Source organism: Hirundo rustica, chromosome 10, assembly GCF_015227805.2.
Source record: "Hirundo rustica isolate bHirRus1 chromosome 10, bHirRus1.pri.v3, whole genome shotgun sequence".
Taxonomy (NCBI): Eukaryota; Metazoa; Chordata; class Aves; order Passeriformes; family Hirundinidae; genus Hirundo; species Hirundo rustica.
In genome coordinates this window covers 23,236,563-23,262,978 of record NC_053459.1, presented here as the reverse complement: position 1 = coordinate 23,262,978, position 26,416 = coordinate 23,236,563, and the positions used below count along the sequence as shown (strand labels likewise).

At 48.6% G+C, this 26,416-nt stretch overlaps 1 protein-coding gene across 4 annotated transcripts; it reads right to left on the bottom strand.

Annotated features, from left to right (window-relative positions):
* Positions 1-11,432: 11,432 nt before the first annotated feature.
* SLITRK3 (SLIT and NTRK like family member 3) lies at positions 11,433-24,992 on the bottom strand. 4 transcript variants are annotated; one of them, XM_040074539.1, is made up of 3 exons: positions 24,958-24,992; positions 18,718-23,149; positions 11,433-11,490 (listed from the first exon to the last, which is right to left on the bottom strand). In XM_040074539.1, exon 2 carries the CDS (start codon positions 21,757-21,759, stop codon positions 18,925-18,927), a length of 2,835 nt encoding a protein of 944 aa, XP_039930473.1. In that variant the 5' UTR covers positions 21,760-23,149; positions 24,958-24,992; the 3' UTR covers positions 11,433-11,490; positions 18,718-18,924. The 4 variants fall into 4 exon arrangements, with proteins under 4 accessions (XP_039930473.1, XP_039930475.1, XP_039930474.1 ...); XM_040074541.1 differs by lacking the exon at positions 24,958-24,992 and adding an exon at positions 23,433-23,575 and having other exon boundaries at positions 18,718-21,777; XM_040074540.2 differs by lacking the exon at positions 24,958-24,992 and having other exon boundaries at positions 18,718-21,777; positions 22,734-23,386.
* Between the last annotated feature and the right edge of the window lie 1,424 nt (positions 24,993-26,416).

Below are 26,416 nucleotides of genomic sequence, written 5' to 3'. Positions count from 1 at the left end.
CTGGGACTAGGAGGACTCGTAGCCTTTCCTGACATCCTCCCTGAGCACTCTGGCTGCTGGGAGAACTGCACAACCTCATCAGCTCCAAGGGGAATTACAAACATCTTACAACATGCAGTAATTTGTCCCAGAATTAATTTAATGAAACAAATGAATCTCTGTGTGTCAGAAAGCACAGGAGGAGGACCACATCCCCAACCCCTGCCTTGGGAAGGATGGTTTGGGAATGTAGGGAAAGTTCAGGAGTTGTTTCCACCTCCAGCCTGGGCAATCCCTCCCCAAAAACATCAGTTACCTCCAAGTGACGATAACATTCCAGGTACTGGGATACAAGGAATTTGATCCAGGCCCCCTCTTCAAATCAGACAAAGAATCAGAACAAATTTTGACCAATCCCAAACTAAATTTAAACTAAAACTAAAAGCCTGCTAACAAGCCTAATTAAGGTAAATTTGCTCTGAAAGAGCAAACTATTTGTTAATTATTTTTAGACAAAGTTGGTTCTCAACATGTATTTTTTCCTGTCTGAAGAATAACACCGACATATTTTTTTCTTGTTTTCTAAAATAAATCCTACCCCGAGAGTGAAAGTCAAAGCTGGTTAGATGCACTGTCAGAGAGGAGAGGGAGCATGCCTGATTCATTTAAATTAATTTCATTTACCCTCCATGTGCCAAGAGCTGAGGTGAAGAATCATTGGGAAGATGGGAAAAAAAAAAACAAAACAATTTTCTCGCGCGACATCCAAGATCTGGCAATAAAACTTTTCCTCAGCAGCACCCATCTCAGCTGCTTTTCTTTGATTGATATTTCCCTTGGGCCAGCTCGTAGTTTTGGGGAGAAATTGTTCCCTGTGAGGGTGGGAGGGGCTGGGCTGGGATTCCCAGAGCAGCTGTGGCTGCCCCTGGATCCCTGGCAGTGCCCAAGGACACTGGGGCTTGGAGCACCTGGGACAGTGGATGGTGTCACCATGACAGGGTGGCACTGGATGAGTTTTAAGGTCCCTCCAACTCCAAACCATCCTGGGATTCTCTGATATTTTCAGTTTGTGCAAAGGGTAATCTCTTGGTGGGCTTTTGACTTTTATTCACGCTTAACGGGGACTGTGTGTGGCCTTGGATGCTTTTTTTAACTTCGGGAGAGTTCCACTGTCTGCCTTGACATTGACAGTTCCCTGTCCAGATCCACATCTTCAGTTTGAAACTGCAAACTGTAGAAATCTTTTAGGCACAGCTTTTGTGTGTTTTTGGGGTCCCCCAAAAGTCATCACTGCAGCTGGAAAAGCCCCACACAGAGCCCTGTCCCAATCCATCTGCACTTGCACCAATCCTGAACCCCTGGAGTGTTTTATGGAATGGAATATCTGATCCTTGTGCTTCAGAACCTCATTTACATTCACTTTTGTGCTTGTGTGGCACTTACACAAAATTCAGAGAGTTCTCAAGAAAATGACTGTTGGTACTTAAATGCAGAATATGCTTTTTAAACATATAATTAAACCCAAGATATCTCCACCAAGTGCACCAAAATCCATGTGCCCAAATTCAAGGCTAAATCCCTGCCACGTTTTAAGTCTGTGTTAAAACAAATTTTTAATTAAAAAATCTATATTTTTTTTCTGGTATGTTCTAGGCATGCTTATCTTGCACAAAAGGTGGAGCTTTTGGGGGTTTTCCTCAGTGTAATTTTCAAGAGGGGGAATCAGATTTCTTCCTTTCTATTTCTGGCTAACCACAGCTGAACATCTGTTTATTTCCCAGGAAAAAATGTTAAACAACAACACAAGGTTGTAAATGGAGTGAACATCTGATGGAACAAACTCTGGTTTATAACCCAGACCTGTACATTGGGAATTTTCTCCTGACAGTTGAGAGCTCTGCATCAAAGTCACATCTCCTGGAAATGAACATCAAAGTAACTTAGCTCGTTAGGGTGGTGCTTCAGCAAAGCCTGCAACATCTCTATAAATTAAAATGGAATTACTCTTATCAGCTTTATATTGACTCTATCACCATTCCAGTATAGGATGCAACCCAATAGAGAGAAGTGTCGAAAGAACTAAAAATAAATCTATTTTAAAAAGAAATTAAGTTGGTTTGACTTTCTTATTGTGATATTTAAGATTAAAACTACCGTAAGAATTTTCCTTTAAAGAAAATACAGAGTGCACAGCATGGTTCTGAATGCAATAAACCAGGACATGATCAGCCCCAGACAGGATTTTATTTAGAGACAAAATCCCCAGTCAGGGAGTTCATGAAACAATGACAAATCTCACCAGAGGCCGACGAGCAGAATTTGTGTCTCTGTGGTTACAATGAGCCACACGATATTTTTAACAGATTTTGATCATTCTGGAGAAGAGTTCAAGACCCACAGATCTCTGGAAGTCTCAAGGACATCTCACAAATGATTGCAATGTATGTGTCTTACATCTAATAATAGTCATGTGTACATACATGGAATTACTGGGTTTTTTATACATGGTTCACATGTAAAAATGAGTAATTTTGAAGAGGTGACTTTTTATTTGTTTAAAAAACTGCTGCTGATATGGTCTGGAGATTATGTGGTTTCTTTTCCTGAAACAGGTGATCCTTACATATTTTTTTTGGTTGACTTTCATCAGTAACCAAGAGTTATCCATCAGTCCTGGTGGAGATTCTCATCCCGAGGTCAACAAGATCCCCTCAACTCGGACTTGTGACCTCCCAGTCACAGCCTTGATTTGGCCATTTCTGGAACCTTGAACTTATTTTATGATTTGAAAACCAATTTCAAACTGTAAACAGAAGCATGAGTCATTTTATAGGCACTTTCTCCAAAAGATGCTTACCCAGGGTTTTTAAATGCTCGCTGGTTTATGCTTCTGTTTCCCGGAGATATTTAGAGAAGTAATTATAACTGGGAAGATGCAAAGCTCCGACTTTTATTAATAATGCACAAACTCGTGACGTCCAACAACTCGTACACAGTTAGAGCATCCAAATGCTCCAAAGGACTCCATAGATTTTACATTTGATATTATTTTCCTGGAAGCTTGAATATGCTGGATTTTCAAGTCAAGGTCAGGTCAATCAAGTTGTCTCAATTTATTGTTTAAACTCGGATAAAAATATTAAGAAAGATGGGGATTTTGCAAGAACCAATATTTTATTTTTCTTCCTTATTTTGTATATGTTTATGCATTTTTTTCTGTTGAATACATGCCTTGAATCACAGCATATTTTCTCTCCTAGCTGCTAAAACAAATCCTTCATGATGGATGCAGCATCAGCCCTTCCTCTGACTGTAGTTACCCTCACTGGAATTTCTGATCCCACCCAAACCCATCTCCTCTACTGAGATTTTCCAGCCCAGCAGAAGGGAAAGTTTATTGAACAATACTAAATACTCTTACAAAAGAGACAAACCCAACTGAAACCAGACTTTCTGGACTTTTAGCCTTTAAAAGGCTGCAAGGAATTTGGAGGAATTTTTTGCCTACATAACTTTTGGGAGCTTTTTTTTTTGCTTTTCATCAGCAACATGCACAATCTGACACAACATGATAAAATGGTGAGGGAGTCCACCAGGAAATCATTTCAGTGCTTTTTTCTGAGTGTTGAAAACTGCTTTAGTGGCTGGAAAGAAACTTCTTTCATTGAAAGGCTCTTTCTGTTTCCATGAATTTCTATGCAGCAGCCAGCTCGCTTTGCTGGGCTCTGTGTGTCCACAGGGATGTGCCCACACAAAGTCATGGAAGGAACCAAGCCCCTGGAAAAGCAATCAGAAGAATTCTTTCCCAATCTTAGGTGGTTATTTTTTCCCAAATGAACACAAAACCATGCAATGCATTATGGTTTTGTTCCTCTTGTTAAAGGCCATTCTTGTGATTTTTCAGTTCACATTTGCCTGGACAAAATATTCAAAATAAAACACATTATCCCTAATCCCTTCTGGCCTAATTCCATTCCGAGTTCACTGATGATGCAAGCTGACACTGCCAGTAACTGAGGACTAAGTTTAGCCTCCAAACATGCATGTTGCACTCAGCCTGAGCCCTGCTCCCTGCAGACACGGATCTGCCCTGACTCACAGGGATGGAATCCGCTGGCTCCCAGATGAGCAGCAGCTTCCACCATGCTGGAGCAAAGCAGATCCTCCGTGGCAGCACCCCCAGGCCATGGGGCACATCCCTGTGTCCATTCTTGGAGCACATCCCTGTGTCCAGCCCTGTCCCCAGATCACGGGGCACATCCCTGTGTCCATTCTTGAAGCACATCCCTGTGCCCATTCTTGGAGCACATCCCTGTGTCCAGCCCTGTCCCCAAGCCGTGGGGCACATCCCTGTGTCCATTCTTGGAGCACGTCCCTGTGCCCATTCTTGGAGCACATCCCTGTGTCCAGCCCTGTCCCCAAGCCCTGAGGAACATCCCCATGTCCATCGTTGTCCCTGTGCCTTGGCTCTGCAGGTGCCTGTGCTGGCCCAGCCCTTCTCTTTAACAGCTGAAAAACACCCAGGTGCTGCACAGATCAAACCCATAGGATGTGAAAAGGTGGGAAAGCTGATGCAGAAATATTTTATCGCCCCATATAGAACCTGCACCTGAGGTGGGAGGAAATGTTTTCACCTTGATTGAATTTCAGGCTGGAAAACAGGGATTTTTCATGCCTGACCATTGCACCCCAACACAACGCCAACCCCTAGAGAACAGATAAAAAATTAGATCCAAAACACTGTTCCCTGTTTACTTCCCAGTCCAGCTGGTGTGACTAGAAATCCTCTTTCTCACCACCTTTACTGGGAGACATTTCATTTCCCAGCATTTCTGCAGAGCCACCACTGCCCTGGTGTCACTGGTCCCTGCTCAGGTTTCTCCCTCTCTGCTCCCCACTGCTGCTCCTGCTCTTTGGCAGCACTCAGAACCACTGGATCTGGCTCTTGGGGACCACTGTGCCCCCTTTGGGGAAAATGGGACTAATTCCCAGCTTTCACATTAGGCTTTCCATACATTAATTGGTGCTTTTTTTGTGCTAATAGATAAGGAGAGGGAAACTTGTGAAAACTGCAGAATTTTCACAACTGGCTGGTGCAGAGTGAGACCTGGAGCTCCAAAAGTCCCGTAACTCACCCCAGAGGCCAAGCAGCTCTGCTGTCTTTTGTTTTCCTTCTTGCAAAACATCTTTATTCCTATTTGCAGACTAAAAGTGACGAGCTATTGACTGCAAAAAAAGCCAGTGGCTGGAATAGTAAATAAATCTTGCCTGCCACGGTGCTGCCTCCACAGTGAGAAACTCGAGCTGACACGTCTCTCATTACTCTGTGTTGTTTCCTGTATAATTTATGACTCTCCCTTGCATGTGTTTGGAGTTGTAAATGTGATCTGCAGCTGCAGCTGACATCAGGCATGCAAAGGACAGCTCCCAATAATGCTGTTAGTCCTTTATGGGCAGAGTTACAGTAAATAACACTTAATGTGAAATATGTAGAGACATAAGAAACATGACAGTGGCTAAGGTTGCTTCTGCTGAGGATGCTGCGATTTCTGGCAAGGAAGGGAGGGAGCTGCATCAGGGACAGGGCCCACAGGTTCTTTGCAGACTCCTCCCTTCTTGTTGCTGAGGTAAAACACTGCAAGAAATGTGTTTCAATGCTTCTGTTACAACAAATTCTAAGAGCTCTGTCTGGTTGAAAGAATATCTGGTCTTCATTCCATTAAGGCAGCTCCAGGGGATCCAAGGAAATTGATCCAACGGAATGTGGATGTTTCTCATGCACTGCTCAATATGAACTCAACATCCCCATCCATGGCGATTCTTCACCAGGTTCTGAGACTGGTCTCAGCATCCTCCCTGTCTGCTTAAAGCCAAACAGGAGCACTAAAAGACAGCCTGGTTTTTCTGTTAGGGTGCTCTTGTGGATGGAATTCTGTGGGATATCAGCCACTGTAGGATTCTGAGCTGGAGAAACCACTGTAGAAACAGCTTTTCTGATTTCCCTTCTTGTATCGCTGACTGTGATCAGTTTTCACTCTTAAAGCAGAACTAAACTGCTGCTCTTTAATTTCAGGAAACCATTGTGGGCAAATTCTGCTTTAAATTACACTCACCCGAACCTATAGAAACTCAAGGGCTCATCTTGCATTTTCGATACTAGGAAGAAATTCTTTATTCAGAGTGTGGTGAGGCCCTGGCACAGTTTCCTAGGAAATGGGCTGGCTATCAGCTGCATGGCTCCACAGTTTGGGACTTCCTGAATATTGGAGCGTTCTTTCTTCCTTACAAGGTGCTGCAAAGTTAAGAATTGGAAACCAACCCAAAACACAAGCAACTGGAAAGTTTCAGGATCAAACATGAATTCATCTCCAGAAGTTCACCTCCCTGTTCAAGTTCTCTCCAACCAGCTCACCACAGCAGCGGGAAGCTTTTAAAACAGAGAGTCTTAATTTTAAGTTTTTCTCCTGCTCTGATTAAGCTGCGAAAAGAAACAGGCGAATGTAAAGAGATCCACCCACTCCAGGCACATTAATTACAGGGACTGAAAGTCAGGCAATAATGAAGGTATGACAGAAATTCAGTGCATTAACAGCTGAACAATGGCCATTGTTCTCTCGTTTACCCACAGCTGCAGGTGTGTACGGCACAGCCTTTGTCTTCCCGGGGGCTAATTGAGCATTCTGACACTGCCAGCCAGAATTCCTTTACCCATGAACATCGTGCTGCCAGCCCCGTCCTAGGCACGCTCAGAGTTTCAGCCTCTCGGTACATTTTTTTTTTGTTTGTTTCACGCACAAATAAACAGATGAAAACCTGTTTGTTTGCCCTCCTTCAAGGACCATTGGGTTATTCAGGACAAGAGTTGTGGCACAGAAGCTAAAATAAATATAAATTAGGCCACTGAGACTATTGTCCTCATATTGCAGTGGCATTTTTCTGTGGAAAAAAAAAGAATAGGATGTGTAAAAGGGACAAACATCAGAAAAAAATCTAATTTCTGGTGTTAACCAGTCAAGGACCTGCACATACACAGCTGAATGCTAGAGTGCCAAGTAAAGACACACATTTGGCCTCCTTCCCATTCTCTCCATAATTAATAATTCAATTTTACAGATACTTCATTAATTTGATTGTACATAGAGCAGCTATTGGGTGTGGTGTTGCCTGTCACTGAAAATAAAAAGCAATTGCAATTTTTCTCTGGGTTCTCCTGTTCTCAGTTATTCATCGGCGACAATTATTACTTCTAGTAATGACAAGGTGGCAGCGACAAAGATCATGAACTCAGTCATAGTTTGAATTGGGATTTATGTAATACCAGAAGTGAGAAAATTATTGAATATTAATTCCAAAGGATTAGGCATTCCCAAGCCCCTGTTGATTATACCCACATTTCTGGCAGTGGAAACACAGGGTTTTTTTAATTTTAAGCCCTTTGCCACCAATACTTTAATTATTTTTCCCTTCAATACCTCATTCCTTTGTTTATCCTTAATATCAGAGAATCCCAGGATGGTTTGGATTGGAAGGGATCTTAAAGCTCATCCAGCGCCACCCCTGCCATGGGCAGGGACACCTTCCACAGTCCCAGGCTGCTCCCAGCCCTGTCCAACCCAGCCTCAGACACTTCCAGAGAGCTGAGAATCTGGGCAGATTAATCTTAATTATTTCTAGAAATTCTAATGGCTGTTTAGAAGGCTCCAGCAGCAGGTTCCAAGCTGTCCCCTCGGCAGCACGGGGCCAGCAGCATTGCTGTGCCGGGAGCAGTGGAGCTCTGAGGATTTACACCAGGTACCCACAGGCTTTGGGGCACGGCATTTCTTTGGCTGCCCATCTCTAGCACACACTTGGTTTGTAACTCCTATCCTAAAGTCCATCGTTCCTTTCCCAAACATAAAGTGGCATGGAAAATTCAAAGCTCCAGAGGCAGGGATGGGTTTGTTGTTTCTTTGGAGCAGCAGTGCCAGGAGCTCAGGTTCGTTTCAGATGAAATTCATCCTCCAGGGAGGAGATTGCTGCAGAGTGCAAGGAGATTGCAAAGCTCATCACTCCCCCGCTGGCTCCAGCCTGTGGGTTCCTGTGTGAACCCTGCACCCCTGAGGATATGGATATCCAGGCATCTTCTTTAACAGTGACATCAGAAAAACCTTCTTTCCCCAAGTCTCCAGACTCTGAGCAAAGCAGCAGCTCTCTGAGCTTTGTGGTTCACCCTGCTCAAAAGAAGAATTAGCCATAGGAGAATGATATTCCTGCTCTCAAGTGCTTAGTCTGACATTAGGCCTGCATGAGTTAATTCAAAAATAATCATTTTTTCTTCTCCTCTTCTGGTTGTCTCCAGTCAGGCAAATATGCTGAAATCACAAAACCAGCAAAGGGATTGCTTTAACTAGGAGATAGGGTATGAATTCAGCATATTTTCTGCATAGAAATATGACATTTGTATGGAAATGACCCATTTTCTTGAACGGGCAGCTATACATCACACGAGTTTCACTGTAATGTTTATGCAAAAGAGATTGGGAAGCACTTTCCCATAAAGTGCTGATTTCCCCCAGATGAAATAATAAGGCAAAGCCCAATCCAGAATCTCAGGAGGAACATTTCACTCAATGTCATATGTTCTGGGTGTTTGTTGTGATTTCCATGATGATTTTGTGTTTGTCGGTCTGTCTTCTCCCCTGAAGGAAGTGAAGCGCTTAGGAAGGAAAAATCCATTCTCCTCTTTTTCTTTCCTAATCACCTTCCAGCTTCCAAACAATGGCAGAAGGGCAGCAGGACATTTCCACCCTGCTCCAAGGACCAGGACAGCCTGGGAATGCTCGGGGGCAGGCACAAGGAGGTTTTTCAGCAAAAACCCCAGACACAGGCTCTGCCACAGGGAGCCAAAACGCCCGTGACAAACCCGCACTCCCACGACCTACATTTCTTGGAATATTGCACAATGCATGTGGCAATTCAGCAACCAGCCAGCACTCGGGGCACACAGCTCAAGGAACGCTGAGGGATCAGTACTTTGCAGATTTCCTTTCAAATACAGCCTGTTAAGGTCTGGTATTCCAGGGAACAAACTCAGAGTAAGGATCAGCAGCACAAAATCAAAACCAACACCAGCTTCAACACATCTTATCCATAGAAAGGTGCTATAATCATAGAATACATAACCAGCAAATCATTTTTAGGCGGCTTTTATTACAAAATTACAATCTGAATTAATAGTTGCACAACTACAAGATTGTTTTTATGCCAGTGCTGAATGAAATGCTCTGACCTCGTTCAACCCCACCGAAGTCAAGTGCAAAATTCACCCTGATATGTATGAGAAGTTCTTTGAGCTCATCACAAATTAAGGTATAGCTTGTTCTGATGATGAACTGAAATTATTTTAAATCAATTAGAACATAAAAAACACATCCCAAACTAGATGTTCACTGATCTCGGATTCTTGATTTACAGCCCAACATCCTGACCCTAAATGGAAATCCATACATCACCGAGGCAACATAATCAGACTTCAGATAACTTACTTTAGAGCAGGAAATTCTTTTTTTTTTCCCCTGTTCAAGCCAATAGCTGGGAAATTAACAGCAACCAGAGTAATTATCAGTGCAGATATTTCACCATCAAAACTCTGGGAATATAGCAGAGGTTTCCAATACACAGTCAACAATCCCTTTCTTTTGCCTATAAAACCAGCCCTGAGTCATTTTGGCCACCACTTTGTTTCACAAATGTGAAACAGCTCTGGAGCAAATCATGATTTACTGGAAGTCCTCTGGAAGAATAAAAACCTTCCAGGCTTGTGCACAGCCACTAAGCACCATTCCTTTAGAAACAGAAAATTTAAGACATTTGTGCCAATATGACATTAATGGAAGCAGCTTCTTTTTTTTTGGGGGGGGGGGGCGCGTTACAGAACAGGACACGCCGTGGAAATGTGATTTCCCCTAGTTGCATGACTATTTATATAGAGAAATAGAAATTCATATAAATGTATACATTTCTATAGATACACATTTTGTACACTGTAGGCATGTACATACATACATATATACACAGGGTGTTATATACACAACTCCAGATTTGTATATACATATATATAAATATATACACACACACAAATGCACACACAGCTTGCTTTGGAGCCAGCTAGAGTTATAAATTCTCCCTCCCCCACAGAGCCAAGATGATCCGAGCTGCCTCTGCTCAACACCCCACGGTTGCCTCTCCAGCCCAAATTAAATATAATCTTCATTATTCTTCCTCTCTGGTGCCTGAGAAACTTGGCAACCTCTCTGGGTGACTTGAGATGCAGCAATTCCTCCTGCCTTGCCTCTCCTAACCTATTCTAGGAGATGCAATATGCTGCTAAGATTAAATGTCCAAAATGCTCATACATCTGAGAAGTGCCTCCACTGACCTACATCAGGAATGTAGGTCAGAAAGGAGCTATTTTTAACCAAAATGCCCATATTTTAATTACAGTCCAAAGCAAGCCACATTCACGAATCTCCCAGAAGTTTCCAAAGGATTAAATTTTACACTTCAGTGGTGTAATTACAGGTACATACTTAGATATACACACAGTATATACAGCACACACTCGGCGTTTCCATGACACACGAGGCACTCACTCCTGCTTGGAGCTGACAGCAACTAATTTTAGGAACATCTCCTCCTTCTCCCTGTTTCGTACCTGTTAGAGATCCTTCTTATCAGGGCTTTGTGCTCTGAAGGCTTGGACAGACTCTGGTTGGCTCGGAGGGGCTGGCAAAGGCCTGTGGCACCGCCACGGCCAAACCTGGCGCGGCTGCCAGCCAGCTGAGGGCACTCCCGGCGGGGCAGAGGGAAGTCTCGAGGTGCAATACACCACTCTACAGAAAAACCCAACAGAGAGAAGAACTGTGTTTTCAGCTGGTCTCCACTCCAGGCACAAGCAGAGGGGTCGGGGTGTGTCCTCAGCCCAAGGAGGATCTGTGTATGCAGAGAGGTAAAAGCAATTCTGGCAATGCCAGTGACGTACAGGCTGGTGAGAGCTTGGGCCAAAGGCAGGAGAAACGGGGTCTGGGAGCTATTTGTTACCTGCCCTAAAACAAGGGTTAGCAACAAGAATTTCATGTAGTTATTGGCTGTCTCTAAGCCAGCGAGGGGCACTTGACTTTCAGGTGCCGTTCTCACGGTCAGCCTTGGCAACATTCACACCTGTCACGGAAGAACCATTGCCATTCCTTCCATCAGCCTCCCCAGCTGCAGTGTCACAGCCCCCCACTGCTAACTGGAGGAATAAATATATATTTATTAAAAGCGAAGGGGAGAATTAAGCATGGACTGAACAATTACTCTCTGTCTTAATCAGTGCCTTAACTCCTCCTCAGGACCCCTCAGTGACTTGCCCTTTTTTTTTTCTTTGAAGAAAACACTGACATCAACTGGATCTAAAAAAGACTTTTACTTGCCATATTTCTTTGCTTGCCAATACTATCCACTTTCCAAAGCAGCCAGGTTTTTGGGTCACTGCAAGAAAACATAACAGAAGTGATGCCACAGGAAACGTCTCTCTGATTAAGAAGAATGCATTTAGCTAGAGATTTATTCCAGCAGTGCTTTGGGGATGACTGATCAGTCCTGACCTTGCATGGCAGTTAAACAGCACCAGGGAAACCTGGATGTGCTCCCTAAAAAAGACCAGCACCCATTACTAATTTGTGTAAAGCTCATTTTTCACCAAAGCACCACAACCTGAGTTTTCTCAGTGCTCCCAGTGCAGCGGGGCCGGTACCTCCAGTGGTGTAGGACCCGAGGACTGGATTTCTCAGGGAATGGCTTAGCTGGTCCCATCCAACCCTGAAATCTCACTAAGGGGAATTTCTAGCATCTCCCTTTGAGTCAGACCATGCTGGGCACTCTCAGGACACAGAAGAGTGAAGATATTTCATCTCTGACTGGCAATTCCTGTGCTCTTTGGAGCAGAGCTCCTTCACTCTCCAAAGAAAAGAAGCACAAGAATTAAAGTCCTATTATGAGAATTTTCACACTGCAATGTTTCCCTCTCTAGGGTCATACCAGTGATAAACTCAAACTGAACAATCATAGAACAAAAAAAAACCCAAAAAACAACAACCAAAAAAAAAAAAAAAAAAAAACCAAAAACAAACAAACACCCCCTCAAACAAAAAACAAACAAACAAAAAACCCAGAAAACCAAACCATTAATTAACTTTGATTTGCAAAGCCAAAGTCTCCAAAGTTCAAAGACAGACTTCGGTTCAAGGGTTATTCAGATAATGGACATTTCATATATATATATATAAAAACACATAAAATTATTTAGAGATGAAGTACAAAACCAGACATTTATGTATCTTTCTGTAAAACTCAGTGTTGGACAGTTACTGTTGGGACTGGCTTAGTTTTAAACAAAAAAATGATCAACAAATACATTAATATAATTCTTTAAGGTGTAAACCAGCTGCTGTCTCTGGAAAAAGAAAGAAAAGCAAGAAAAAAATGCATAAAATCCCCATAAGCATCATATTAATGCCACTGTAGCACTTGGGGAATGCCATTACCTTCAGATAAGGTCCCTGTAGGATAAAAAGACCCAAACTTTTCTTTAGCTTTTTTTTGGTTGTTCAATTGGTTTTTAGAGTAACTGTTACAAGAATCTCTCCTCAGGAATGGTGCCAGGTGCCACCACCACCACCAGGGATGGCAGTGCCACCAGAAGCAGCAGCACAAATGAAGTCTTTCCCATTCCAGAAGTGATTTATCACAATTCAGGAATTCCTGCTTGGAATCATTCAAGCCCTACTGCAAAATCTGATCACTGTAGAGAGCCTCCCTCCCTGGCACCATGCTCCAAGGACAAGCCAAATTGCTGTGCCACATGCCATGGACAGGATATTCCTCCACAGGCAGTGGCATTTGTTGGAATTCCCAAGTGCAGAGTCAGTCCTTGGCTAACCTGAAATATCTCTTCAGGATTCATAGAATATATAGGATATTCTTGAGAGATTCAGAAAATTCTAGTGGAAAAATAAAGACATTAGGAAAAGTAAGTGGACATTAAAGATTCAAGATAGGACATAGGACTTTCTAATGAATATTTTATATTTGCTCTGCCCTCTGCTAGTATCTGTTCTGTTTAAGGCACCCAACAGCTGAGTGTTGCATGTCTACACCTCTAAATAATGCCTAAAAATAACCCCACACTTCAGATCAATATCCTCAACATTCAAAAATATCAGGACTGATGCACCATCCACCCTACAGAGACCACCCAGCATGAACGTGGGACAGAAAATTCCTACAGCTTCGCTCTTTGAGCCTTCTCCTCTCATTTTCCCACAAAAATCATCCATCTGACACCAACCTGAAAAACACCACAATATTGACTGATTTAGCAGAGAAAATGCCACCACAGTGAAGTGTTTCCAAATACTTCCACAGGGATCCAAAATAAACTACAAGTGTCACCCCAGCTACAAGTGGGAACTTGTAGGGGAACCCCCAGCTACAAGTGGGAACTCCAGGGGAACTCCATGTGCAGCAACATCAAAGCTTTCATAGAAATCCCCCAAACTGCCCCAACAACCTGAACAAAAAGGAGACCATGACAGAATTTTACAACTGGGAAACCGTAAGGATCAAGGAAAAGACATTTTAAAGAAGTTGTAGGAAACAGAGTTGTCAGTGTCTGTAAATCATAGAAACACAGAATGCCCTTGGTTGAAAGGGAACTTCACATTCTTGCTCTCAGAGAAAAAGATAATACTAATAAAGTATTTCTAAATAATTTCCAATTGTTACATTAACAGTCTTCTTGGCTAGTTGGTCGCCAATGACAGTAGAGCTAAACTAATTTGTCTTTAAAATCAAAAGCCTTAAAGGCTGCTTGGTTAATTCATGAGTGAGGTCAATCGGAGAACTACTGAATTGATGGCAAACCCATTTTCTCTGTACCATTGCTCATTTTATTCTGAAACAGTCCCATGGAGTGCCTGTCTCAAAATACTCAAATCCACTTAATAGATGTTGTAATTTTCTGAGATCAGATTTTGCTCCTCATTCAAGTCTGTTGACTAAAACTGAGCATAATATGGTGTTTCAACATGGACTTCCATGGGAGCAGAATTGGGCTTCCACTCAAGGGTTTGTTCCAAGCACATTCTAATTCTTCCACTGCCCAATTAAACCAGAAATATTTCAAGAACTGGAAAAAAAACCCTAAAACCCCACAACAAACCGTATTTCCACTCACACCAGAATTTAAAAATAGGAACTTTTGTACAAAGAGCTGTTGTGAGCTACCTCCTGGGTCAATTTGCATTTCTTCCATGGAGAAAAACTGTGTTGTACTGTGTACAACAGAAATACATAAATACATACATACATAAATTCACTGAGAAACTCAGCTACAGATTGCAAACCAAGGTTTGGAAGAACTCAGAAAATAGGAATATGCAGCACGCAGCAGCCTGATTTCCGAGTGTCCATAAATCCACGTTGTAAAAGCAAGTGCCTTTGGAAGAAGGGCAATCCTGGAACAAGTTCACTCCCAGGCGGCTGGAGCGCTGCCAGGAGCCACACCCGTGGTTGAGTAACGTCTTGAGCAATGAACTCCCACACTTAGGGCCAAATTCTACACTCCGTTCTTCATGTGAACATTTCTGTTAAACCTGAACCCAAACCACCACATCTTTTTTCGTGTGAAGTGGGTACTTGAAGCAAATAGAGGCAGCACAGAGCTCATCAAGTGCTGCTGGCACACCCAAGTGCTTCAGAAGAACGGCCGCAAATTTTGGAGAGACCTTTCCCTCCTGGTGCTCTCAGAGTTCTCAGAGAGAACACAAGTTGGACAAACCCACACATTTCTAGCTTAAAACCAAATCAGCTGTGCTGCCACACTCAAAGGTGGTTTTGTCTGGAAAGGTCTCTGACAAAATCTGGAGCTGCCACAGCTTAACTCACGTTCACTGAATCTCCTAACAAACGAGATTCTCACTCTCCAATAACACTCTAACCAGAGCACTCTAATTTCCAAAATTCAGATTATTACTCCTACCATAACATTTGACATTTTTCTACCGCTGTTGACACATTCAAGAGATCCACGAAGCCATTTCCAAACCAATTTTTTAACCTAGGGTACAACATGATGGTGACATCAATGACAACATTCAGAAAACATAAAAAGCACCAATAATTGAGCACCAGGATCATCCTTTCCATTTCCCTGTGTGCAGTTGTTGGCTGGGACTGGGGCTTACCTGGCCTTGCTGCTCTTTTCCACCTGTAGGGAGAATTTCAGTGGTCAGTGAGGGAATAAACCAAACACTTGCTGAAGGCTTTAATACCACAGGCTGAGCTGCTCAAGCTGACACTAGGTACTTGTACAACCATGAAATCAGCTAAAAGAAATATTTATTTCACATAGCATCCCATCAAAGAGCTCTAATGCAATTTCAGATCGTTTGACTTTATTTGATTCCTTCCCAGCAGCATTAATGCTACCAATGCTACTGCTGTTAAAGACAGAATTATCATTAATACTCCCTATGAATTAGGAGGAATCTGGATTGGAGCATGCAAAGTGTCACCCACTGCAGGTCAGAGATGATAGATCCACTTTTGTTTCCTGCAGTGGAAAGGAATGCTGCCACCCACTTAGCCTCAGCTCAACACAATGAAAAAGCAAAATAAAAGTCATCAAAACCCCCTTTAGACACCACACTTAGACACTGTCAACACTTCCAGAGCAAATCACCCCCAAATCATCTCAGTACACAAGGGAAAGGAAGTTTCCTATGCAAGGAAAGAAACATAACTCAACTTAAGCCAAAATTTATCTCTTTTAATACAAAATTCCATTCTCATAGAACAAATTTATTTCCACTGAATAAATAGATTTGCTCACTGTCCACGGGCAAGATTACTGCCTATAGTAAGGATGAAATTCTCTTGCCTTTCTGCGGGTTAATTAAAATATAAACATTATTTGCAACCGGCTTTACTCTATTTGGATACAAGTATGAGCACTCGGGGCTTTGAGGACGTTGCCAAATGTATACAGCACCACTCTCACCGGGGGGTTGTACTTTAACCCGATTTATACAGCTCCACGCATCACTTGCATGTAGGCTTATCAATGTAATTATTACAATTATGATAAGAAGGATCTGGCCTTTGCACTTGCATGTTTAATACTCTTAGCATGTGCATGCTCTTCCACTATCTACTAAAAACCCAGCAAAACAAACAAATGAGCAAACCCCAACGGGTCAGAGCTGAAGGCAGCAGTGAGGAAACACAATCTCAACTCAACAGAGGAAATTCCAACGTGTAATATTTTTACTAATGGCATGGAGGGTGATGCCGGATTTACAGACGTTCGGAGCTGTCCCTCCATCTCCAGACACCCACAGCTGCTACCAAGGCCGGGGAAATGACTCTCCAAGAGCAAAATCTCACCATGAGCATCCTGGCAAGAGCCGTAAATAGCGACATTGTGGGGCAAACAAGTATTTATGGGTTTTTCTCTGTTAAAACACATTGTGCGGGGTGAAACCGAGCTGTTCCCCGAGGAAAGAGGGCAGGTGGCAGGGAGGGTGACCTTGGGAACGCGACCCTTCGCCAGGAGGTGACAGACCCCGGTCCCCTCGGGACAGCGGCAGGAGCGCTCCCGGCAGCACCTTTGGAGCTCCCTTGGGGGAATAAACCTCAGTTCACTCGGACGAGCCACCCTGACCGCTGTTCAGACAAGTGATATTGATGGACACATTGGGTATTTCTGGATGAACCCCGCTCTCTGAAGGACCTCAGGGCAGCGCCTGGGCCACGCGGGCGCCCGGCTGTGAGGGCTGCCCTTGGGAGGCCCCGCCCGCCCCGGGATAAGGCGCCCGCGGGTACATTCGGCGGGGCGGACGGGGACAGGGAGCGGCGTCGGGAGCTGCTCCGGGCCGGGATCGAGTCCGGGATCGAATCCAGGATCGAGCCCAGGATCGAGTCCAGGATCGATCCCGGGAGCTCCGGCCCCGCCGCCGCCTCAGCGCTGGGGCTGGGGCGCCACCTGGCGGCCGCGCGGGGCCGCGCTCCGGGACCCGCGGGGACAGAGGGACACGGGTGGGGACAGAGGGACACCGACGGGGACAGGGGGACACCAATGGAGACAGAGGGACACCGCCGGCGACAAGACACCACCGCGGACAAGATACCAACCGGGACCCGCCCGGGCAGGGAAATCCCATGGTCTTTGGTTGCGCTCCGGTAGCAGCGGGACTGGGAGAAGGGCGGCGCGGCCGCTGGGATGCTTGGCTTTTCCCAGATCGCATCCCCCCATTCCAAACTGGAAATGCGGTTTAAATCCCCGCTCCGGAGGGGTGGGAGCTCTCGGAGCGATCACCCCGCTGCCGGCACCGGCAACATCCCTGCGATGCCTCCCGGTGCCCGCAGCAGGCCTGGAGCCAGCGCTCGGGCGGGATGCGCTCCCGATTTTCCCGATATTTTTAACTGTCAGGACGGTGCGGCAGGGATACAGATCGCAAATCGGATTTGTGACAGTCTCGGGTGGTATCTTGGCAAGAGACGCTGTACAGGGTTTTGTTTTTTCTTTGTTAACATCACAGTGTATCGAACTGTTATTAATAAAATAGCCTTCAAGGTTACGGGGGGGAGAAGGAAATCTCTGTGGGGAAGCTGAAGTTTCAGGTTCAAGCTTTGTATTCCTATATATATATATATATTTGGGGGTGTATATATATATATATATATATGCATTTTGTTTCAAAACGTTTTATTAGGAAAGCTATACCAGACGCATCACTGTACAATGATTAAACATTACCTTTACAATTTATATTCACTTGAAATTACAGAATAAATATATGCACATCGTTGTACCTTTGTGTGTGTGTGTGCGTGTATGCGTGTATGGGCGCATGAGAGAAAACATTAAAAGTGCTTCCTACAAAGCTGTTAGTGAGAGGTGCCCATTAGCATTTTTTTTTTCCTTTTTTTTTTCTTTTTTTTCCCCTCTGTATATTTGCATGTCGCTTTTATTAGGAAAGTGCGGATGTCCTCCAATAAACCATGGCGTCATGATGGAAGTGTCACTGAGCATCCCCTAGGCGTGTGCGCCACGTGGTGACATCCTCTGGGCTGCTCGGCTCCGGGTGGCTTCCCCCAGCCCCCGGGATCGCCCCCGGGATTCCCCCCGCGGCCCCCGAGCCCCCCGGGAGGGGCTCGGGCTGGCGGGGGGGTGGGCGGAGGGTGAGTGTGAGGAGTGTGCGTGCGAGGGAGGGAGAGAGACAAGAGTGAGACATTCGAGCAAGACCCTCCCCTCCCTTCCCTCTTTGCAGTTTCCAGGCATGCAGCAAACTGCGCTCGTTTGCTTCTTTGCATTATTGTTTGTTTTTTTTTTTTCTTTTCTCTCTTTTAAATAAATGTACAGAATCTGTGCCATCATGGGCAAGAAGAAAGCAGGCCAGAAAATGCCATCTTCCCTCCCCCTCCCCTCCAAGGGAAAATATCAAGGAAGTTTACTGCCAACGGGAAAAAAAAAAAAAAAAGAAAAAGAAAAAGAAAAAAAAAAAAAGCCAACGAACAAAACAAACAACAAGGATAAAGAAAGTAAAAGAAAAGGGAAAAGAAATAAAAGAGAGAGACACACATAGAATTTACTCAATCAGGATCAGTACAAAGATCCCCGATAATAATAATAATAATATAATAATAATAATATACCTTTAGACATGGCACAGTCAAAGTCTCAGTTTCGGTATAAAAAATAATGATTGATTAACATCTGCTGGCAAAAGTCTGCGAAGGCACTTCGTCGATTACTGATCTGAGAAGGGCCCTGCCCCGCAGCGCGCACATCTGGCGGGGCAGAGCGCACAGCTGTATCCTCTGCCCGCGGGCGGCGGGGCCGGGCGGGCGGCGGGGCGGCTGTCAGAACCGGTACGTGGTCTTCTCCAGGACTTCGAGGTAATCCGGCTTGGTTTGGAGTTTGGCCCTTAACTCGAGGTATTCGCTTGTGGGGGTTTGGTGGTCCGGGAAGCCCTTGCCGGCCGCGAAGAGCAGGGTCTCCTTCAGCCTGGCGTCCTGCTGCAGGTCCGGGTATTGCATGCCGGGGGGGTGGACGTGCAGTTCCTTCAGCTTGGGCACGGTGCCGTACAGGCAGTCCACGAACCCCACGGCGCAGGGCGGCGGGCGGTCGCGGTCCCGCGGGGCTCCCCCCGCCGCCGCCGCCGCCGCCCCGAGCGCGCCCGCCGCCAGCCCTCCGCCCGCGGGGTGCTGGGGGTGCACGGCCACGATGGTGTTGAGCTGCGAGCTGGACACGGCCAGGCTCCACTCCTGCTCCTTCTCCAGCAAGGTGCGGTAGCTGCTGCCCGGCTCCGGCGCGGCGGCGGGGGCGGCGGGGTGAGCGAAGCCGCGCTCGCCGCCGCCCCGCAGCAGCTCGGCCGCCTCGCCGCCGCCGCCCGCCGCCTCCTCCTCCTCCCGCGGCTTGTAGATGGGGTTGTTGCACATCTGGGTCACCGGGTGCGGGATGTAGTCGTAGACGTGGCCCGCCGGGGGCGCCTTCTCCGGGGAGCGCTCCCCGGGGCCCCCCCCGCCGCCGCCCCCGCCGCCGCCGCCGCCGCCGCCCTCGGGGAAGAGCCGCGGGCAGCGCAGCGGCACCGCGCCCAGGTCCGCCGCCTCCGCCCGCGGGCCGCGGAACGGCAGCTTCCGCCGGCGGCGGCGCAGCACGAAGGCGAAGAGCCCGGCGGCCACCAGCACGGCGGAGAAGAAGAGGACGAGGAGGCTGAGGATGAGCACGGAGAGCGGCACGGCCGCGGCCGCGGCGGCCGGGGGCAGCTCGTAGGCGGCCGCGCCGGTGGCGGCGGGCGGCGGCGGGGCGGCGGCGGGGGGCGAGGCGGCGGCGGCGGCGGCGGGGCGCAGGGCGGCGGGGCACAGCGCGGCCAGCTCCAGCGAGCGCAGGTCGCGGCGGGCCAGCGGCTCGGGGCTGGCGCACAGCACCTCGCCCACCACGCTGACGGAGCTGAGCGCCTCCAGCCACTGCTTCAGCGGCACCAGCTCGCAGGTGCAGTCCCAGGGGTTGAGCTTCAGGTCGATCTGCACGATGGCGTGCAGGTGCTCCAGCACCCCGGCCACCGGCAGCGCCAGGAAGTGGTTGTTGCGCAGGTTGAGGCGCGCCAGGGAGGTGCCGGCGAAGGCGTCGGTGGGCAGCGTGCGGAGCAGGTTGTCGTTGAGGAAGAGGAGCTTCAGGTTGGGCATGAGGCTGAAGGCCGCCGGCTGGATTTCCCTGATCAGGTTGTACTCGAAGTACAGGTAATGCAAACTCTGCAGGCCCCGGAACATGCCCGGGGTGAGCCGCTCGATGTCGTTCCCGTTCAGGTACAGGCTCTTGAGGTTCGGCAGGTTGATGAACGCCCCGTCCTGCACGTAGGAGATCCGGTTGTTCCCCAGGTGTAAGAGATCCAAGGAGGAAAAATTCCAGAAATCGGAGCGGTAGATTTTCTGGATCAAATTCCCGCTCAGGTACAGCTTCTTGGCGTTCAAGGGCCTGGGCAGGAGCTCGGAGATGTTGTGGAATCCCCGCTCCTTGCAGTTGACCGTCAGGCCCAGGTCGTTGATGTGCAAACTGCAAGAGCAGCCGGTGGGGCAGATGATGGGGATGGGGGGCCGGGTCTGGTAGGCAGCCACGGGGGGTTGGTTGGGCCCGGGGTACAGGCCACGGGGGGTCGGGGGAGGCCGGGGCGCCCGGGGCTGCTTGGTGGGCTTGGGCTGCTTGTTGGACGTTTTGTACTCAACGGAGGAAGCGGTGAAATGGAAGGAGGACAGCATGGAGGAGGGCTTCGTAGGCCACGCGTTCTCCTTGCTGGAGGACAGCTGAGGGATGCCCAGGCTGGCTTCCACCTCGGAGTCGGACAGCATGGGGCAGAGCTTGCTTCTTTTGATTTCCCGCAGGTCCTTCCCGTGGAAGTGGAAGGGCGTCTCGCAGGTGATGTCCCCCACCAGAGCGGTGTAGGGGATGCGCTCCAGCCAGCTCTTGAGCTGCACGATCTCGCACGTACAGTTCCACGGGTTCTCCTCCAGCTGGATCTCCATCAGGCTCCTGCCAATGTGGTCCAACATCCCGCGGTACGAAAGGACTTTGAGGCGGTTCCCCCGCAAGTCCAAGTGGGTTAAGGACACGGACTTAAATAAATTGGTGGGAAGCATGGGGATAAGATTGTCATTTAGGATAAGGACCCTCAATTTGCTTAGGTTTCGAAATGCCCCGCTTTCAATCCTCTTAATGACATTGTAATCTGCCTGCAGATATTCCAGACTTTCCAAACCCAGGAAAGTGTCGTTCCTGAAAATGTCCAATTTGTTTTCGTGCAAATACAACCTCTTCAGAACTCGGAGCCCGTTAAAAGCCCCTGTCTGAATGTCCTGCAGTGCATTGTTCCCAAGGTTAATAGATACAGCATTGTTCAAGTGAAGAAAACTGTTGGTGTACAATTTCCTCATGGAATTCCTCTGCAGATAAAGTTTAAAAGGTCTCGACCACGACTCTGTTATCTGACTAATATTTATAAATCCCTTGTTGTCACAATGTATATGGAAAAGGCTCTCCTTGACTTCACAGTAACATGGATCAAAGCAGGGCTCATCCAGTTCCTCCGAGTCCTCTATCAAGGGAATAGGTGTAGTCCATGCTAGAGCAATTGTGCTTAGAAGAATTATCCACAACATCCTTCCTCTATGAAGCGTCTCTGCCGTGGAAGGTTTCATCATTTGTTGATGTTTACAAAACTGCAACGGGAAGAGAAACACAGATTTCAGTATTTCTGCCCTGCCCCTCTCCTTTTCCTAAGCCCCTACCTGCTGGACTCCTGTCGGGCTCCTGGAAAGTTCAGCAGTTGTCGGGCAGACGTTCCCAACCGACTCCAGGGGTGTCGGCTGCGTGAGCCTTGCCCTGATTTATACTTGAGAGATGTTAGACGGCTCCATCACGCGATAGCAGCCTGCCTCGCTCCCCTCCCCGTGGCGAATGCCACCTATAAAGAGGACAGCACATGCAGCCCCACACAGCACCACGAGCACACCGAACGTGTTGCGTCTCTCCACGTTCTCCCAGGCGCCGGAACTGCCCAGATCTCATCCCCGGGTGCAATTTTAACCCTGGAGCCATCACAGCCCGCCTCGACTCCGGGAGGGGAAACACAACCAAGTATGGGCAGATTTCTCCGGTGTCGCACCGCATCCTATCCTCCATCCATGCAAACTCCCAAAGTTATTGAACCTCCACCCTCGAGTCTCCCTCCCTCCCTGCTCCGTGTATTCCACACGCGAGTTCCACGGAATGTGCGAGGTTGTGCCGACGTCCCTGGCAGAACGGTTCCCCTCAGAAATCCCCACAGTGTCTTTACCGGAGTAAATGGTTAACGACCCTGACTGGGAAGGAAACCTTCCCCTGGCAAAATGCGCCGGTGAATTAATGCAACTGGTATACCTTATCAGATAAATACACACCACATATATTAGTCATTTTAGCTGATTAAAGCATTTAGAGATGATTAATCTTTCTAAAGCACATGCCCATGCGATCAGCAGATCTAAAGGGAAGTGACAGCTGAAGAGGCACCTAGGATTGAAACGCTCAGCCTGCCTTGGATTAGGGCATTTTGTGCCCCCAGGACCAAGCAGAAGACCCGGCAGAAAAGCTGAAAGTGGAAGGAAAAAAAAAATAAAAATACCGTGACACTTACCAGTCGATAAATTCTCTATCCTACTATACACGATTCCGAATGAAGACACCATTCTTCTCCAATCAGATGAAAATAATACTGCCCTAATGAGATGCAGCTCCTTCAACATATGGTTTCACCCTTCCTTTCACCAGATATTTCCAACGTATGGGCACAGGGAAATGCTAAGGATGGGAATAATACCAGTGGTGATGCAGCCTTCCTTGAATCCCTGAAATGCCCATTAGAACGATTCGGAGCGATCCTTGCTTTTAGTCTCAATCTCCCAATAAAAAGGTCCTTTTTGCCTTCCTCGTGTAAGAACTAGGAAAAATTGCCCACCATCCGCAAACTTAAGAGCAGAAGGATGCATTTAGGGGAGGGAAATGCCAGAGGAACAGAAATCCTTAGGATCAACTTGCAAATGAAACCCTCGCCTGTGGGAAAGAGGAGATGGTCGAAAGCATGAAAAGAGAAATATCCTCTGCAATTAAAGCCAGCATCTAATTGGGGAGAAGAGAGAGAGACGAGAGCTATATTGCAGTATCAGTCTCTCTGTCTCCTTTGCAAAATATTAGCCACTTAAGTTCTTGCTCTTCTGCAAGGGCTGTAATAAAAATAAAAAAATAAATAAAGAGGATTATTATATCTTCTTTTGGGAAGAGGGGGGTGTCTTTGACCCTAGGCGGAAACAAAGGGATCCAGAAAGGTTGTACTTACCGGTTTGCAGGAGAGATTTTAGCACATCGTTACCAAAAATAATTATAAAAAAAAAAAAAGGCAAAAGAAATGAAGGGGGGAAGAAAAAGAAAGCTCGAGTTTAAAGATTACTGGTTTCTCTCTGCCTCTCCCTCTCTGTGGCTCTCTCTCCCTCTCTCTCTACTCCTGCTGAAGCTGAGGCAAAAGGAAAAAAAAAAAAAAAAAAAAAAAAAAAAAAAGGGGGGAGGAAAAAAAAAAAAAAAAAAAAAGCCTGAAACGTGCTGGGAATGCAATGAGCCCCTCAATGATCTTCTTTAGGATGCAGAGCTGCTGTTTGGCACACTCAATGGAGGAGGGAGGAGAGGGGCTGCTGCAGGCTCCAGCGCCGCCGCCGCCTTCTCCGGGCAGCAGCGGCAGCGCGGAGCGGGCGCTGGGGCGCGGCGGCGGAGCGCGGGTGCGCGGCGTGCGCGGGTGGGCGCGGGGTGCGGGGCGGTGCGGGGCGGTGCGGGGCCGCGTGTGCGTGTGCGTGTGTGTGTGTGTGTGTGTGTGCGCTGCCGCTCCTGCCCTGGATCAGGCTCCTCCACGTCATGAAAATCAGCTTCAAGAAGGGGAACAAACGGAGGGGGCGCGCTCGGCTCCAGGTCGGGGGCGCGCATTTGGGAAGCCCTGACTACACAGTTTTTTTGGTGGTTTTTTTTTTTTCCTTTTTCCCTTCGCTTTTTTTTTTTTTTTTTTTTTAAAGAGGGAAGGAGGGGGCTGGTTGGCGGAGAGGAAGGGAAGTGGGAAACGAGCAGATGGGGGAGGAAAAAAAAAATAAAAACAAAAACCAAAAAAAAACCTGAGAAGAATCAGAGAGGAAAAAAAGCCGCCGGGATGGGGCAGGATTTGCACCCAACCCGCCCCCCCTTCCCCTTTCCTTTAAAAAAAAAAAAAAAAAAAAAAAAAAAAAAAAAAAAAAAAAAGAGAGAGAGAGAGAGAGAGAGAGGAAAAAAGGGAACAAAAAGCTCAAGTCTGGAGGAGATCAAAGCTGCTCTGACTGCCAGTGTCAGCCGAGGGCTGCAGCGGGGAGCAGCCCGGGGGTCCCGCTCCGGCCGCCCCGCTGCCCCCGCACCCACCGCCTCCTCCGCTCGGTGCTGCCCGCCCGTCCCGGCCCGAGCCTCGCCGGGATCCCGCAGGACCGAGCACCTCGGGGAGACACCGGGCACTTCCCGCATCCTCCCGCCGTGCGCCCGCCAGGTAACGGGGCTGCGCGGGGCGCGGCGGATCCGCGGAGCGGGGCGCAGCGGGAGGGTGGAAGTTGGTGGCTGAGATGCTCCGGGGGGCTCGGGGGGGCTCAGCCAGCCGGGAGGGAAGCGCTGCGGGCAGGGCAGGAGGCGAACCCCGCGCCGCTTCGCGCGTCCCCGCTGTCCGCACCCGCGCACGCCCCTGCGCATCCCTGCGCGGATCCCCGCGTTGCTCCCGGGGCGTCCCGCACCCCCCGCTCGGCGCGGAACCCGAACCCCCCACGCTCCGCACCCCGCGGTGCCTCAGCCGGGAGAGACTTAACTGGAACCGCGGCTCGGGAGCAGAAAGTTGAGGGGCAGAGCCGCGGGTGCGGGCGGGAGGTCCCGGGGGCTCCGCGGGGTCCCGCCGCCCCGGGGCCGCTCTGCGCGGACAGGGGCGCAGCCTCCGCGCCCGCGGCCGCGCAGCATCTTCCCCGCGGCTGCCGAGCTCTCCTCCGCCGGTGCAATATGGACGCACCGCTCCCTCCTAATTAAATTGCTGCATCATTCATTTTCTGACGCGGGAGCGACATGGGGTACGGCGGGCTCCGCGCACCGACACCCCCCGTTCGGAACGCGGGGGGAGGCGGGGAAAGAGGGCCAAAGGGGCCATCACAACAGTTCGTTCTCGCAACGAGCTCGCACGGCGGGTCTGGCAGCGACTCAGCAAAGAGACCCGAGGGAGCAAACCCCGCTGGGTTTAGGGGGTGCCCCCCACCCTTTCCCCGTGGGGCAGGGTCGGGGTGCGCGGGGGGAGCCCTGACCTCGCACCTTTCCCAAATGCCCCCGAATGCCGCTGGTTTTCCTTGCCAGGGCTCCTGCCCTGTCGGGGTGTGCGGAGGGGCTGACAGAGGGGAGGAGAGGGGAGAGGAGCGGGGGGGCGCCGGCCCTGGAATGCGGACCAGGGAGCGCTGCGGGGATGGATGGACCGACGGACGGACGGACGGACGGACGGACATCCCGCCGGGACACACGGACGCCCCTGTGCCCCCTGCCCGGCTGCGACACGGGACAGCCCCGCGGGATGCCCCGGGGGAGGAGGAGGAAGGGCATGGCCCCGCACCTCCCTTTCCATCCTTTATACCCCGCGGAGGGCTGAGGAGACTCAAATCCGCACGGAGAGGCGGCTGTCCCGGGGTTTGTCCAGGCCGTGTCCCCTCGTCCCCTCAGCCAGGAGGCAGAAGTCACCGCGGGCCATCCCCTGCATCTCCCTCCAGCCACAGCAGCTCCCGGCTCTGCCTCGGCTCCACACGCCCTGCTGGGGACAGGAGCGGCGTGAGTGTGACTGGCAGCAGCTCCAGCGAAGGGTACGGCTGATGTAACCCAGATTAGGACGTCACTCGGTTATTAATGACAATTATTATTATTGGCAAGCGAGCTATCTCCTTGCCAAAGCCCATCCCGGAGCGGTGGGGATGCTGTCAGAGGGGTGGGAGCTGGCAGGTGCCCTTCTGCTGCCTCTTGCCGGCTTCACTTGTCATCACTGAAATGCACCTTTCTCCCCCGACAGCCCTGTGAGAGAACAAGGGAGGGAGACCCAACTTAGAGGTGGATGCTTGGGCAATCATTGTACCTTGCAGAAATTTCCTTACAAGGTTCTGTTTCCACCAGAGGGGAGCGTTCCCCCCGCTGCAGTCAGTGCTCAGCAGGCACGGAGTGCTCCAGGCAGCCTGCAGTGGGAACCTTTCCTTCCCTTCCCTTCCCAGCAGAAGTGGCAGTGATGGAGAGAAAAAGAGGGAGTTT

Bases quoted from the DNA above. Each gene is read 5' to 3' on its own strand.
- SLITRK3 (XM_040074539.1), bottom strand. From the start codon at position 21,759: ATGATGAAACCTTCCACGGCAGAGACGCTTCATAGAGGAAGGATGTTG.